Source organism: Leuciscus leuciscus (assembly GCF_965113295.1).
Source record: "Leuciscus leuciscus genome assembly, chromosome: 5".
Classification (NCBI taxonomy): domain Eukaryota; kingdom Metazoa; phylum Chordata; class Actinopteri; order Cypriniformes; family Leuciscidae; genus Leuciscus; species Leuciscus leuciscus.
The window spans coordinates 26661988-26676553 of NC_138729.1; the positions used below are offsets into that span (position 1 = coordinate 26661988).

Genomic DNA, 14566 nt, shown 5'->3' on the forward strand with positions numbered 1-14566 from the left:
ATATAAGATTTCTCAGGGTGGTGGTGGCGCAATGGATAAGACACATGCCTTTGGTGTGAGAGACCCGGGTTCGAATCCACTGTGAGACACCAATGTGTCCCTGAGCAAGACACTTAACCCCTAGTTGCTCCAGAGGCGTGCGACCTCTGACATATATAGCAATTGTAAGTCGCTTTGTATAAAAGCGTCAGCTAAATGAATAAATGTAAATGTAAATGTAAAATATAACATTGTAAATGTCTTTATAAATGTCTGTCAATTTTTTTCAATTTAATATATCCTTAAGGAATAAAAGTATTACTCTCTTTTTAAAAAACTTTTAAACGGTAGTGTATTTCAGTGGGAAATTCTATAAACTGACTGTTCTGCCTTCATTATCTTTTTTTTATTAGTCGTTTAATTGTAGGAGAACCTCAGCAATTGAGCTTTGTGGCTTTGAAGTTTCTAAAGCATACAATTTAAAATCAGCTAGTGGAACGCATGCATTAGCATAACATATTTCCAAACTTTCAAGGCGGTTAAATCCAAATCTTGTTTTCTAGGTTCCTGGCAGTTGTTCCCTCACTAGCCGACAGCTCAGAATCTGTCTCTGGGCAACGTCCCAACACTAGTGTGGAACAAGGGTAAGTTACCATCATATTATAAGATTATGAAGTGTATTTAGAGTTTATTTACCAAATAAAGATTTATATATGTGTGTGTTTGTGTTGTTCATAGGTCTGGTCTTCTTAGTACGCTGGTCGGAGAGAAGTCAGTGACCCAAAGATGGGAGGTGCGGTATCTTCACATTAAAATGTTTTGTCTGTTTGTTTTGTTTTTGCAGTGTTGCTCATGAAAGACACTCTTTATTTGCAGAGAGGAGAAATTAGTAATTTCCAATATCTTATGCATCTCAACACATTGGCCGGCAGGTCATACAATGACCTGATGCAGTATCCAGTCTTTCCATGGATCCTGGCAGACTTTGATTCTGAGGTATAAACATGTCCTTGATCATTCCTTGTAATAAATGAAGGGAGCCACACTGTTTGCTGTAGATTTACATTCTGTTGGGGGCATTAGTACCAGTTTTGTGTTTTTTCTTCTGCAGTCTGAGCTTAAATCTTCCTCAGCTAGTTAAAGATGTTTCATTATTTCACAGGAACTGGACCTCAACAATCCAAAGACATTCCGAAACTTATCCAAACCAATGGGAGCACAGACAGATGACAGACTGATCCAGTACAAGAAAAGATTCAAAGACTGGGAGGATCCTAATGGTGAGTCAAAGACCCCTGCTAATGATCTGTGAGTTGTGTTGATTATGCAAACTTTTTTAAACATGTTTTTGTTTCTTCACAGGCGAGACTCCGGCGTATCATTACGGCACCCATTACTCATCTGCAATGATCGTGGCCTCATATCTGGTCAGAATGGAGCCGTTCACACAGATCTTCCTCAGGCTTCAGGTTCGTCCTTGCATTCTTCTCTTTACTTTGTGTTTTAGTTATTCTTGTTGGGAGTCTTTTTCACCAACTGTGCGGCAAAGATGGGAAAAAAATGTAACCTACTAAAGAAACCTTTTTTATTTTGAGGCTATATTGGGGACAGGACTTGGAACAGTCTTGTCATTCTTCTACACCCATTGTTATGCAGGTGGAAATAGATTTTGTAATAAATGTGTCTAAATAAAGCCTCCACATAGCATAGACTGTCTCTCCACAATAAACATAGCATCCGCTGCACTTACAAATATTTACAGTGTTTTTTCCCATCCAAAGTTTATAAGCATTAATAAAGATATTCTTTTGTTTCTGACAGGATGTTGTTATTAGACATATTAGCATCCACACCATAATGACAACCAGGGCCGGCGCTAGCCATTTGGGTGCCCTAAGCACAAATGCTTGGTGGTGCCCCACGCCCCCACCCCCACCCCCACCAAGGGAATAACAACCATTCAGAATTTCTTAGTTAGGTTCTCTTTACTTCCAAAATAACTGCTGCAAATAAATAATTTTACATGAACAATGGCACCAAACATGAAAAGAAATAAATAATATAAAGGTTAAAATTATAAATACCAAATACCACCACAATTACTAAAAACACAGATTTGGAACTGAACAATGTAAACACAGAAAGTTAAAAGTGCAAAGGTCAGGCACAATATAATAATTCTGTACATAATTTGACAACTCTGTGAATATGAAAATATACAAACACTGAGATTGTGGGGGGTTTTTTTTCTTCTAATTGCAGTTTCAAAGTAAAAAAAAAGAAAAGAAAAAGATTTTAGCCATGCAGGGCTAAAGCCCCGGATCTTTTGCACTACTATAGCGACGCCCCTGGACATGCATACGCATAGGCGTAATTTGCGGGTAGGACATGTCCCCACCACTTTTGAAACATCTCGCGGCACGAATGTACCAATACAAACAAACAAAACATCTCCAGTTAACCAGCAGAGCATTCATTTCATTCGTTTTTTAAATAAGAGTCGATCTAGCGCTGAAATGTGTTGTTTTTTTAAATCAACTGATCAAAGTGCTCGTTGCCGAGCGATCAGTGGCGCGGATACTATGTTTGTTTCTGGCTCGCGCACAGCCTTCACTCAGACGCGCGTTTCAATCCGTTGTGGAGAGACTCTCTATTCGCTCCGGTACAATTAGAAAGCAAAAAGCACAAAAAGTGTCCCTGCCTGATATACAACCACTAAAAAACATAATCGGTTTTGATAAATAAAAAAAATAAAAAAAATATATGAGTGCGGATTAGAACTCAGAACCTCTGACACGCTTGGCAAAAATTCTACCACTGGACCACTTAAATACACACATAATTTTCGTCGGATCAACATATAATAGGCCTCATTGAACGACCACTTAAACCCAATATTAACATGCTTTAGACATATTTTATTTGTTATTTATACTAGTACCCTATTGTGATGATTTTTCACGACCCAGATTTTTTGGTGCCCCCCCAAGCACTTGGTGCCCTACGCGCAGTGCGTGATGTGCGTGTGCGGAGCGCCGGCCCTGATGACAACTATATTAGCATCTGCACCAATGGATGAAAACATTCTGTTTATTATAAGTTATGTCGCCTGCTCCTTTAATTGCTAAATCGCTTTAAAGTCAAGTGGATTATTATTGGCTGTCAATGTTTTTATTGTTCGTCAGCTGGAAACAATCTTTCTGATAGTGATTCCAATGATATCGTTCCTCTGTGTCGTTATTGTTATAGTTGTGATGTGGACTTCCCTATAAACAGGCTTTTAGAGTTGATCCAGATTGAACATTAGAAGTTAAAGCTTTTGGCTACATGTTAGTTTCATTTGTGTTTTTAGGGAGGACATTTTGATCTGGCCGACCGAATGTTTCACAGTATACGAGAGGCTTGGCTCTCTGCTTCCAAACACAACATGGCTGATGTGAAGGAACTCATACCGGAGTTCTTCTACCTTCCCGAGTTTATGCTCAACTCCAACAACTTCGACCTGGGTGAGGACAAGCTGGACAACTAGCCTCATCTCTACCCTAAATACAGTCTCTCTCTTTTATTTTTCTACAAGTATGTTATTTAATTTGGTTAATCTTTCCTAAAGGGAGTAAACAGAATGGCATTAGGCTTGGAGACGTTCTTCTGCCTCCGTGGGCAAAAGGAGACCCGAGAGAGTTCATTAGGGTTCACAGAGAGGTAATACATTGACCCTGATGGAGCCTGTGGTCAGAAAGAGGCTCTGTGTGTCATTGTTTCATCCGTTCCTAATACAGATGTTTAATACTGTTCTCCTAATCCCACGTTTACCCTAAATGTCAGAGAATAACTGAAGGCCATCTCCAGAAACAGGTTCGTAACCTTTAGGGTTTGTGTGTGTTTTTTCAGGCTTTGGAGTGTGACTATGTCAGCTCCCATCTGCATGAATGGATCGACTTGATCTTTGGTTACAAGCAGCAGGGTCCTCCAGCGGTGGAGGCAGTGAATGTCTTCCACCATCTCTTCTATGAGGGCCAGGTGGACATCTACAACATTAATGACCCACTTAAAGAAACCGCTACCATTGGATTCATCAACAACTTCGGCCAGATCCCAAAACAGGTTTGCGATTTAAATTTTTGAAAATGTCATGAACGACGTTGGTGGTTATTCTGCTAGGACACCTGTGCAAACTTGACTTCATACATCTGGTAAAAATCACAGTGACACCAGTTGGTTAAAAGTCATGGAAAGGAAAGTTTGTTCTGAAAAAAGCTTTATCCTCATTTGTTTGCCGATGCCATTTGGTTTGATATTCTGTGTTAATGTAATTAAATTCATACATTATGTGTGACTTAGGTGTCCATGTTCCTTTTGGTACCACTGTACAGTACATCTTTGTTTTTGATTTATTCAGCATCAAGTTTAACCTCAGTTTTTCTATTAATGTAGCTGTTTAAGAAGCCTCATCCTCCAAAGCGGGTGCGCAGCAAGTCAAACGGAGAGGTGCCTGGTGTGCCTGTTACAATCAACTCCACCTTAGACAAGATCTTCTTCCATCATCTGGACAACTTGCGCCCCTCACTCACTCCTGTCAAAGGTGATGCAGATTGGATAGAGGTGTTACAGTAGGGATGTAACGATACACTCATGTCACGATTCGATAAAAATCGCGATACTGAACTCGATATGATACTATTGCTTTGAATAATCATACTACTAAAAATAAATGTGATGTGATTTAAATGATGTTTGCGCTTTCACTTTGAGGAGTGCCGTTCTGGCAGCACATATTTGCGCTTCAGATGATAAATGCAATCAATCACTGTTCTAATCGCAAGAAAGCATGTCAAAATGACTATTCCTAAACTGTAAATGATTAGTTCATCCAAAAATTTCAATTCTGCATTTACTCACTTTCATGTTGTTCTCGCGCGTGACGCAAAAATTTGAATGTCGGTGTTTACTTCAGTATGCGCATTGTTGTAAATCTATTCAGCATATAGCCATCGTGTCTCTTCAGAAGACTTGGATTTGGATTAGACTGCTCGATTGATTATTTTGACCATGCCTTTATGACATTTTAAGTTTTAGAGGAATGGACTTTAAATGGAGGGACAGAAATCTCTTAGGTTTTATAAAAATCTCTTCATTCATTTGGAAGTCTTATAGGTTTTAAATGACATGAGGGTGAGTAAATGATGACAATTAAAATTTTTGGGTGAATAATACCTTATAAATACAGTAAGCTGAGTCTTGGATAAAACTAACTCTATATTGTAAATCTTATCATTTACATCAACGATATACATCGTCGCATTTTTATATAGCAGTACCTCGATATAACAATGTAACGTTACACCTCTAGTGTACAGTAGCATTACATCCTCTGTGATGACCAATCAAAAGTCAGATCCAAACAGCCCACATTTTGAATCGCATACCAATTTTTTTTAAATTTTTTTTTATATTCTATACATTTTGTATTAATAAATAAATATAAATACATATATATATATATGTGTGTGTGTATATATGTGTCAACTATTTAATTTAATAACTATTCATATATTAAATGTAATTTTATTTGTTAAAACTTGTGTTTTCAGAAACAGTTCTGGCCATTCAGTGATGAGCATTTAAATGAGCTCTGTGTGTGTCATTTGTGTCGTACAGAGCTGAAAGAGCCAGTGGGTCAGATCGTGTGCACTGACAAGGGCATTCTGGCTGTTGAGCAGAACAAGGTGTTGGTTCCTCCTGCCTGGAATAAAACCTTCGCCTGGGGCTACGCGGACCTCAGCTGCCGCCTCTCCAACTATGAGTCTGACAAGGTCATTTGCTACATACAAGTTCTTCTGTTTACTTGCAGTGCTTTCAGCAGCTGTTGTGAATGGCTGTCAGATCCTAAAATGCATTTGGGGCCAAGAGCTTTGCATATTCATAAAATATGTCTTACAAAAATGTTAGGTTTACTTTTTAGTAACTACAGTTGAAAAGTTTGGGGTTGATTTTTTTGAAAGAAGTGTCTTATGCTCACCAAGCCTACATTTATTTGATCGAAAATATAGTAAAAACTGTAATATTGAAATATTCAGTGTCACATGATCCTTCAGAAATCATTCTAATATGCTTATTTGGTGCTAAGAAACATTTGTCATAAATTATCAATGTTGAAAACAGTTGTGCTGCTTAATAGTTTTTGTAGAAACTGTTCGTTTTTTTTTTTTTTTCAGGATTCTTTGATGGATAGATAGTTTTAAAAAAAGCATTTATTTGCAAAAAAAATTTTGGTAGCATTATAAATGTTACATTATAAAATGTTTCTTTGTCACTTACTGACCCCAGACTTGGTAGAGTGCATGCTTTCTGTATTTTGCTGAGTAGCAGCATTTATAAACAGAGTTTCTTTGAGTTATAAGAAGCATTTAACATTTTTTGCAGTATTTTCTTTCTATCTTTATCTTCTCAAATAATTTCTGTAGAGATAAACAATGTTGCTGTGGGAAACATTCTTCTCAATGTTGTTCAGATGATTTGCATTTCACTAGCTAGTTGTAGTAGTGCCCACTAGTTGTAGTGTTTGGTTACACTTGCTTGTGGTGTTGGTTTATTCTATATAGTGTGTATAGTTTTCAAGCTTAGTTGTCTAATGTTCGTGTGTTGCGTTCGTCTCATAGGCAGGGATAGTATATGAGTGTCTGTCTGAGTGGGGACAGATCTTGTGTTCTATCTGCCCCAATCCCAAACTGGTCATTACTGGAGGATTCAGCACAGCCATCTGTGTTTGGGAGACCGGGACCTCCAAAGAGAAAGCCAAGACCCTCACACTCAAACAGGTAACTTATTAGCACATGATAGCTTTTGTTTTGTATTTGATTTAATGCTGCTTGCTTGTTTGATTCATTTTACTCCAAATAATATATTTAAGTTTTCTTTTGGAATCATTTGCTAAACCTACTTATGTTTTGTATGTTGATTTAATATATGCATGTATGTTTCCAGGCTCTTCTGGGCCACACAGATGTAGTTACATGTCTCACAGCGTCATCAGCTTACCACATTGTCGTGAGTGGATCTCGGGACCGTACATGCATCATTTGGGACCTGAATAAGCTGTCTTTCGTCACCCAGCTAAGGGGCCATCGGGCTCCGGTCTCGGCACTCTGCATCAACGAGCTTACTGTGAGCCCACAATAATGCTTTCTGAAAAGTCACAAATATTGTTTAAACTACATTTAAAATCCTCTTAGTTTAAATGTTTAATAAGCACATACAGAAAACTATGGAAAAATATATATTTTTATGGATTATTGGGACATTTATTACTAAATTATATTTTTAATAATAAATAATCATAATAAAACAATTCATATAAAATATAATAATGTATTATCAGTATTGCTATTTGTATTATTATTGGCTGATATAGAATTAAAAATTATTACCAACTTATTGTTTTATGGTATGAAGTTAATTTGATGTAGTCATCAAACTCTCAGAAGCTGTAATGCATTAAAAATGTGCTTCCCTTTGAAAAATTCATGAAAATTAATCTATTTGTGAGATTAACTAATATATATTAATATTACTATTAACTAGAAAAGTATGGAAAAAAATATTTGCATTTTTATAGTTTATTGCCTGAATATGAATTAATTTCTAATTAATAAGTGAAATGCTGTTTACGTTATTTAAAAAAAAGAGAGAGAGAGAGAGATTCCTGATTTAGTTTCTTGCTTTTTATGATGCCTCACAACTAACTGAAGTATTCTGTGATTTGGTTATGACTCTGTGGGTGTAGGGTGATATAGTGTCCTGTGCTGGCACCTACATCCATGTGTGGAGCATTAATGGAAGCCCCATCGCCAGCACCAACACCTTCACCGGCCGCAGCCAACAAATCCTCTGCTGCTGCGTCTCAGAGATGAACGAGTGGGACACACAGAATGTTATCGTTACAGGACACTCAGATGGTGTTGTCAGGGTAACAGCCTTCACCTTAATTTACCTTCTTTCTTTCCATTCTGTCTGTTTAAAAGTGTTCAACAGATAACAGTTCTTTACAAGTGACTTTATTTTGTAGTTCTGGAGAACCGAATTTCTGCAAGTCCCAGAAACCCCTGCTCCAGACCCTATAGAGCCCCCCGAGGTGCCAGACTGCTGTGGAGAGATTGGTAAAACATCCCCCACATGACATCTTTTAATTGTCATTTGTGCTGTAATATTGCAAAGTATTAGATCAAATAAATAATAAATAAAATGTATTAACTTTGCTATAACAGTTTTAGCCTGCCTTATGCATAATAGGATTTTATTAGATCTTTTCATATTAAATCTTGTTCTTCCAGAGGGTCGTGACGCTCCAGACGATGACACCAGTGAGTCTGAGGGAGAGGAAGCCAGCCTCAGTCAGGACCCCAAGCCTCGAACCTCAAACAGCCAGCCCAGCAGTACCGTCCACAGACCCAAGCCTCGCAACGGAGCCTCCTGGTCGGTGGACAGTGGCTCTGACGACTCCCGCCGCTGGTCGGACACGCTCAGCATTGACGAGAAAGACGGCTTTGTTTTTGTAAACTATTCAGAGGGCCAGATTAGACCAGGAATTCCCTCGCAGCCACATTCCCAACCGCACTCGGCACCCTCACATGGGCCCGTGCCACAGCCTCTTCAGCCCAGTAATATGGAGGCTCGGTCCTACAACAAACTCAAACCAGGTGCAGTAGATTAAAACCAGCCGTTCCATGTGATGACTTATAAAATAAATACTTTTATAATTATATTACAAATTCTCATTAAAAATAATTAAATATAAATGTAATTTATAATTAAAAACTAATTTAATATATTTAATTCTAATTTAATACTGTTTCACTACAAATTATGTTATTGACAGAACAATTTACATGAAAAGACCAAAGCGAGATCAGTAGATCCTTGAATGAAATGGATTTTAATTTATGTAATCAAAATGCATTTAAATGAATAGATTTCAGAAGTGTGGCTATTTACTCAGTTAAGCATTAGCATCATCATACAAGTGCTGTTCTCTTGTGTTGGAGGATTTTTTTATGTGACCAAATGGCATGTTCTTTACTGTTTACTTTGTCTCCTGAACAGGCTACAGATGGGAGAGACAGCTGGAGTTCCGGAGCAAACTCACCATGCACACAGCGTTTGACCGCAAGGACAACACTCATCCTGCGGAAATCACCTCGCTTGCCATTTCAAAGTAGGTGCTCTGTGTTTGTGCTGGAATGTGGATAAAAGAAAAACTGGTTTCTACTGTGTTTCTGATGTGATTTAACATTGGCATTCCAGTGTTTGCTCAGAGGGCATCAAATGAATTGTCTCTTGACAAGAGAACGGTTGATAACAAGCTGTTCTTGTGTACTCAGGGACCACAGTAAGATCCTGGTAGGCGACGGCCGTGGCCGTGTGTTCAGCTGGTCTGTCAGTGATCAACCAGGACGCTCCACTGCAGATCACTGGGTGAAGGACGAACAGGTGGACAGCTGCTCCGGATGCACAGTGCGTTTCTCCCTCACTGAAAGACGCCACCACTGCAGAAACTGTGGCCAGGTGTTCTGCCAGAAGTAAGAGATTACTTCTATCATATATAGCATATATGTGTTTTTGTTAAATCTTTCAAATGTCTTGATAATTAGAATGACTATAATTTCAGTGACTAAATCATTTTCAGTGTTTCACAATTTGTTGCTCGTTCCCTCAGGTGCAGTCGCTTTCAGTCAGAGATCAAGCGGCTGAAAATCTCCTCTCCTGTGCGTGTGTGTCAGAACTGTTACTACAACCTGCAGCATGAGCGGTGCTCTGAAGAAAGCCCGAGAAACTAGATCACCCTCACCCCGCGTCACATGCCCAAAACACACAACCACCCTCAAAAAACCCACAAACACCGCTCCCTGTGCAAAATCCCATTGGTAAATCACTGACGTAGACCAAAATGGGATCACTAATGCTCATAATTTCATATATTGCAGAAGTGTCAACATTAAAGAGACGATTGTTAGTTTACTTTTCCATTCATGCATTTTCTTTTGCAGTTTGCTCCGTCATCTCATTGGCATCATCCACGAAGTCAGCAATGTTTAGATTTTAGAAAAAGCAATGCGTATAAAACGCTTCCTGATTCCTGATGAAACGAGATGACATTTGTTTATATTGTAAATACTTACAATGGCATTTTTAACTTGAAACAGTGAAACAAAAGTCATTATTAAGAGATAAAAGAAGAAATGAAAACAACACATTGCTTGTAATATAGTATTACAGTATGTTAAAAATCACTCTTGGCTTTAAAGGAACAAAAATGTGAGTGTGTGTGCGTGCGTGCGTGCGTGTGTGTGTAGTCAATGTCACAAGTCACAGCATCCCAGCGGGAATAAAATTGGGGACTATGAATGTTGATAAATGTTTGTGGGTTGACATTACTAGCTTGTCTAGTTATGCAAATGCTTAATTATTATGTTTGTTTTATATGTTCTGTTGAAGTGTTGCCCACAGTATCAGCCAGTTGCCATAGACAGAGTTTTTCGGTTTAAATTTTGTTGCCAAACTGCCTTGATTTGTAATTACTATTATATATTTTAACAGTAGGTCAGTGAAAGTATGTAAATGTTGAATTTAGATCAAAGACTGATGATTTTGACCACTGTAAATCATTTTTAATGACAGGATTCATTCAACCTTTAAATGATTCCACTACCTTTTTATATACGTTTTAAAGATTTCAGTTGATAGACTATAATATGAAAAATGTTTCTGAAGTGTCAAGAGTTAATACTCATTTCATATTTGATGTTTTACTGTGGGACTTTTCGGACAGTCCTTAATGCAATCTGTTATTCCTAACTAATATGAATTAGATGACTTAAATGTTCATTTGACTCTAGCTTTGTTTTTTTTCTTTTCACTATTTCACTATTCTTATTCTTAAAATCTCAATTTTAACCGTTTGCGATGTTGCACCAGTTTAAACGTCTGTAGATTATGAAAGCAATAGTTACTGATGATTTCACTCCACATACATTTGAGGAAAGACTGTAGCTTGAAAGTTATCATGTGTAAAGAAAAAGGGATTGAACACTTTTTGATGGACTGGAAGCCTACTTTCTCTGTACCTTAGGCAAGACTATGAAATAGAAAGTTTTTCATCTTTTCTTTTTTTTGTTTGTATGTTGTTGTTTTTTTTTTTTGTTTTTTTTTTTTTTTGCTTTTCTTTTGATACTGTGGGCAATACCTATCAAAAGTGCTGCTTTGATTAATAGAGAGAATATCTTTCTCTTTCTTCCTTTAAACTGTCCGTCACTTACTTTAAAAGATGAAAAATTTGTTACATTTGCAGTTTTTATGTATGATTTCTGTACAACCTAATATGCACTCATTATAGTTGAATTATTCTGTATTAATGTACTGTAATTCAGTGTGCAATCATAACATCACAAAGCTGTTGGGATTTTGCTGTCGACAAGCAGCTCAAAGGTCAAACGGCTAAATCAATCTGAAATTATTTTTGCACCTTGACGTGTAGAGACATGGAGTAATTGTTTTATCAGATGCATTTTTATGTTGTGGGCTATTATTTTGAAAGAGTGCATTTCTTTACAGTGAGATTAACTGTACAAAGTATTTATGCAATTATAAGGTTTTCTTATGAATTTTTGTTTTGTTTGTAATTTTTCAGCAAGTTTGGTTACTTGTTGCATGTCTAACACAGCTGACTTTCTGTGTCAGTGTATTGTACATGTTTTGGCATTGTTTTTTTCTTCTTCTTTTTTTTTTTCTTTGGCTCATTTTTATGGCATTATCTAACGAGTCAATCCTGAAGGTTTTGTGTACAGTTTTAGGCGGATATACAGAGAACATGTCCCATGACTCTGGAATGACTTTTATATTCTATGTGTATGGATGTTGAAGACTGATCTCAGAACTGATGAAATACACACGGATTGTCCCTGTTTGGTGGTCTTGTGATAGACTGCATTACTACAGTATCTAGTGTGCAAAACTGTGGTAGCTGAATGTTCATTGTATATTTGTGTTGAAAAACAATTATATGAAACCCCCGCCCCCCATAAAAAACCCTTATACCTGTTATTATGACGCAATACATATGGTACTCATACTTTTTAATTTAATTTCAATTAAATACTTGCTGTTTATCACCACCAATGTCCTCAAATGAGTTTTTCCATATTAACTTCCAGTGTAGTGAATGAATATAAAATCTGGGAAGCCAAAAACTTCATTATGAATAGGAAGACTTTAGAAAATGTATAAAAATATAGGACAAATGTGATTTGACACTTTTTAAATTGAACAAATTATTTGATAAAAGCAGTTTAATCGAGACAGCATTCATTGTGCTCATGTTTGCCTTGATCGCTAACAGCTACAACAAAGCCCGGTATTAAGTCTCTGGTGAAAACACTGAGGTGTTTGATCACTGCTTTCCGGGAACACTGCTGAATGCTCATTTGTCTGAGAAACGATCCATTCCATGGAACATGAATGTTTTAAATTTGGGTGTCCAGTAAATCACTTTACTGAGAAAGCAAGGAAGTGAGAGACAGTATTGCAATCTGAGTGATGTGCCAATATCACTCATCTGTTTGTTTGCTATGGCACTTTATAATATCCTTTATTACTACAGAGATAAAAATACAAAGTAATTAATTTATATATGTTCTAAAATATAAAACAGCATTGTGACATTTCTATTTGAACACAAATTAATGAAAGTAACCCGTAAATTGCTGTGCCTTGTGTATACACCATTGATCTATGGAGACAAGTATACATCTCTTTTATAGATCAGTGGTGTGGTATACTGTTATGATTCAGTGCTCTGAGACTTTATGGGCGATCCAAGTGCAGCATTTATTAGGACAGTCCATAATAGTAGTCAAAAACAGGCAATAATCCAAACTAGACGGGATCCAAGGAAACGGGCAGAGAACATGAAACACTGGAAATGCAGTTATAACACTAACAAGGCTATGCATCGAAAGCAAACGAGAAAACAGCTTAAATACGCGAACACAAACAAGCTAATGATCCACAGGTGGGACAAATCAAATCTTAATGAGTTTGGGCAGTGGTTTATGGGTAATGTAGTTCATAACGGGAGCTCAAAAGAGACGAGAGGAGTGACCTCTGGTGGAGATCATAGGCACTCCAGCTGGCGGATGTAACATACACAAACTCATGTTGGTTGACATTGTAACAACTATAGCAAAGTTTTGATGACTTGGCAGTAAACAAGAAACATGAATGCCACAAATTTAACCTGATTGCTGTTCACTCAAAAAAAAACAAAAAAAAAAAAGGAAAGATAATAGCCAGAGACACATTATCTTCTGGCACTGCATGAACATCTAAACCTAAATTCAGGTTCTATACACACTAGAAAGATTTAATGAGAATTCGGTTGTCACTGTTGATTGAAGTCAGGATATGGATTTCACTCACAAGTGAACTCTATGTATACAGTAAAAGAGTGAACTGTGTAGCCTCACTGCCATTACAAGACTAAAGTAAATATATATATATATATATATATATATATATATATATATATATATATATATATATATATATATATATATATATATATATATATATATATGTTTCTTAGTGAAATAACAGATCTTGCACTTTATTCATTCTGATCACTAATGGAAAAAGTGGAGTAGGCTACTGTAAATGATGATAATTTTATGGTGAAATTTGGGAATTTGATCATAAGGGGTCAGAAATGCACTTTTAATCTGCCACCAAATATAGTCTACCTATTAAGGGTTAAAAAGATAGTAAATTATCAAACATAAAATTGTCATAATTACCCTCATGTTGTTTCAAACCTGTATGACTCACTTTCTTTCGACAGTCATAAAGTCGCCACCATTCACTTTCACTATATAGGAAAAGGGTTATACAACATGAGGGGTGAGTCAATAGAGAACTTTTGCATGTGGACACATGTGAGAGATCTTTCTATTTCTGTACGCGTTATCAGAAAACATTTCTTCATCTTGATCAATTTACACATTTTCTTGTAGCATATCTAAAACATTAAGTTCTACAGACTTTTCTCTGAATAAGAGATTTTTTCTTATTTCTAATTGCATTCAAAGAGTCATCAAATATTTTTAGATAGCCTACAGAAAAATCTAAAGGAGGACTTAATAGATATTACCTTAGCTTTATGTAAATGAAACTTCCATAGGATAATTATTAACTTTTATGTGTTAACAATTATAGGAGAGCTAGTATTACAGTCCAAGAAAAGACTGTGTGAGAGTTTTAGGTTCAAGGTTACAAAAAGAACGTCATGGTGGTGAGATGTCTTGGCTTCACAATATATAGGCTAGCCTACTAATAAACTCACAAGTTCATCATCATGATGACTTCACATCATGGATAACATTCACAGAAACAAGAACATATGGACTGTCGTAAGAGTTTGAGAGGTGAAGCAAGCTGAACTCCAGCCGCAGAGTGGAGCAGTGTTCCTCTTTATGTTGAGTCACTGAGTGAGAGAGAGAGAGGTAGAGAGAGAGAGAGAGAGAGAGAGAGAGAGAGAGAG

The 14566-nt window shown here is 36.9% G+C and overlaps 1 protein-coding gene across 4 annotated transcripts in view; it reads left to right on the forward strand.

The window, feature by feature from the left end:
• Window positions 1-12146, forward strand: part of wdfy3 (WD repeat and FYVE domain containing 3) — a 78472-nt gene extending 66326 nt beyond the window's left edge. For all 4 annotated transcript variants that reach the window (XM_082168740.1, XM_082168738.1, XM_082168739.1 and 1 more), the window contains 18 exons: window positions 543-623; window positions 718-772; window positions 856-975; window positions 1142-1259; window positions 1342-1448; window positions 3332-3485; window positions 3590-3681; window positions 3871-4083; window positions 4414-4561; window positions 5638-5792; window positions 6639-6797; window positions 6964-7143; window positions 7763-7945; window positions 8045-8135; window positions 8310-8675; window positions 9079-9190; window positions 9357-9554; window positions 9692-12146. In XM_082168740.1, the coding sequence (XP_082024866.1) occupies window positions 543-623; window positions 718-772; window positions 856-975; window positions 1142-1259; window positions 1342-1448; window positions 3332-3485; window positions 3590-3681; window positions 3871-4083; window positions 4414-4561; window positions 5638-5792; window positions 6639-6797; window positions 6964-7143; window positions 7763-7945; window positions 8045-8135; window positions 8310-8675; window positions 9079-9190; window positions 9357-9554; window positions 9692-9812 (2653 nt within the window). In that variant the 3' untranslated portion in view covers window positions 9813-12146. The remainder of the gene's footprint in view (window positions 1-542; window positions 624-717; window positions 773-855; window positions 976-1141; window positions 1260-1341; window positions 1449-3331; window positions 3486-3589; window positions 3682-3870; window positions 4084-4413; window positions 4562-5637; window positions 5793-6638; window positions 6798-6963; window positions 7144-7762; window positions 7946-8044; window positions 8136-8309; window positions 8676-9078; window positions 9191-9356; window positions 9555-9691) is intronic.
• Window positions 12147-14566: the final 2420 nt, after the last annotated feature.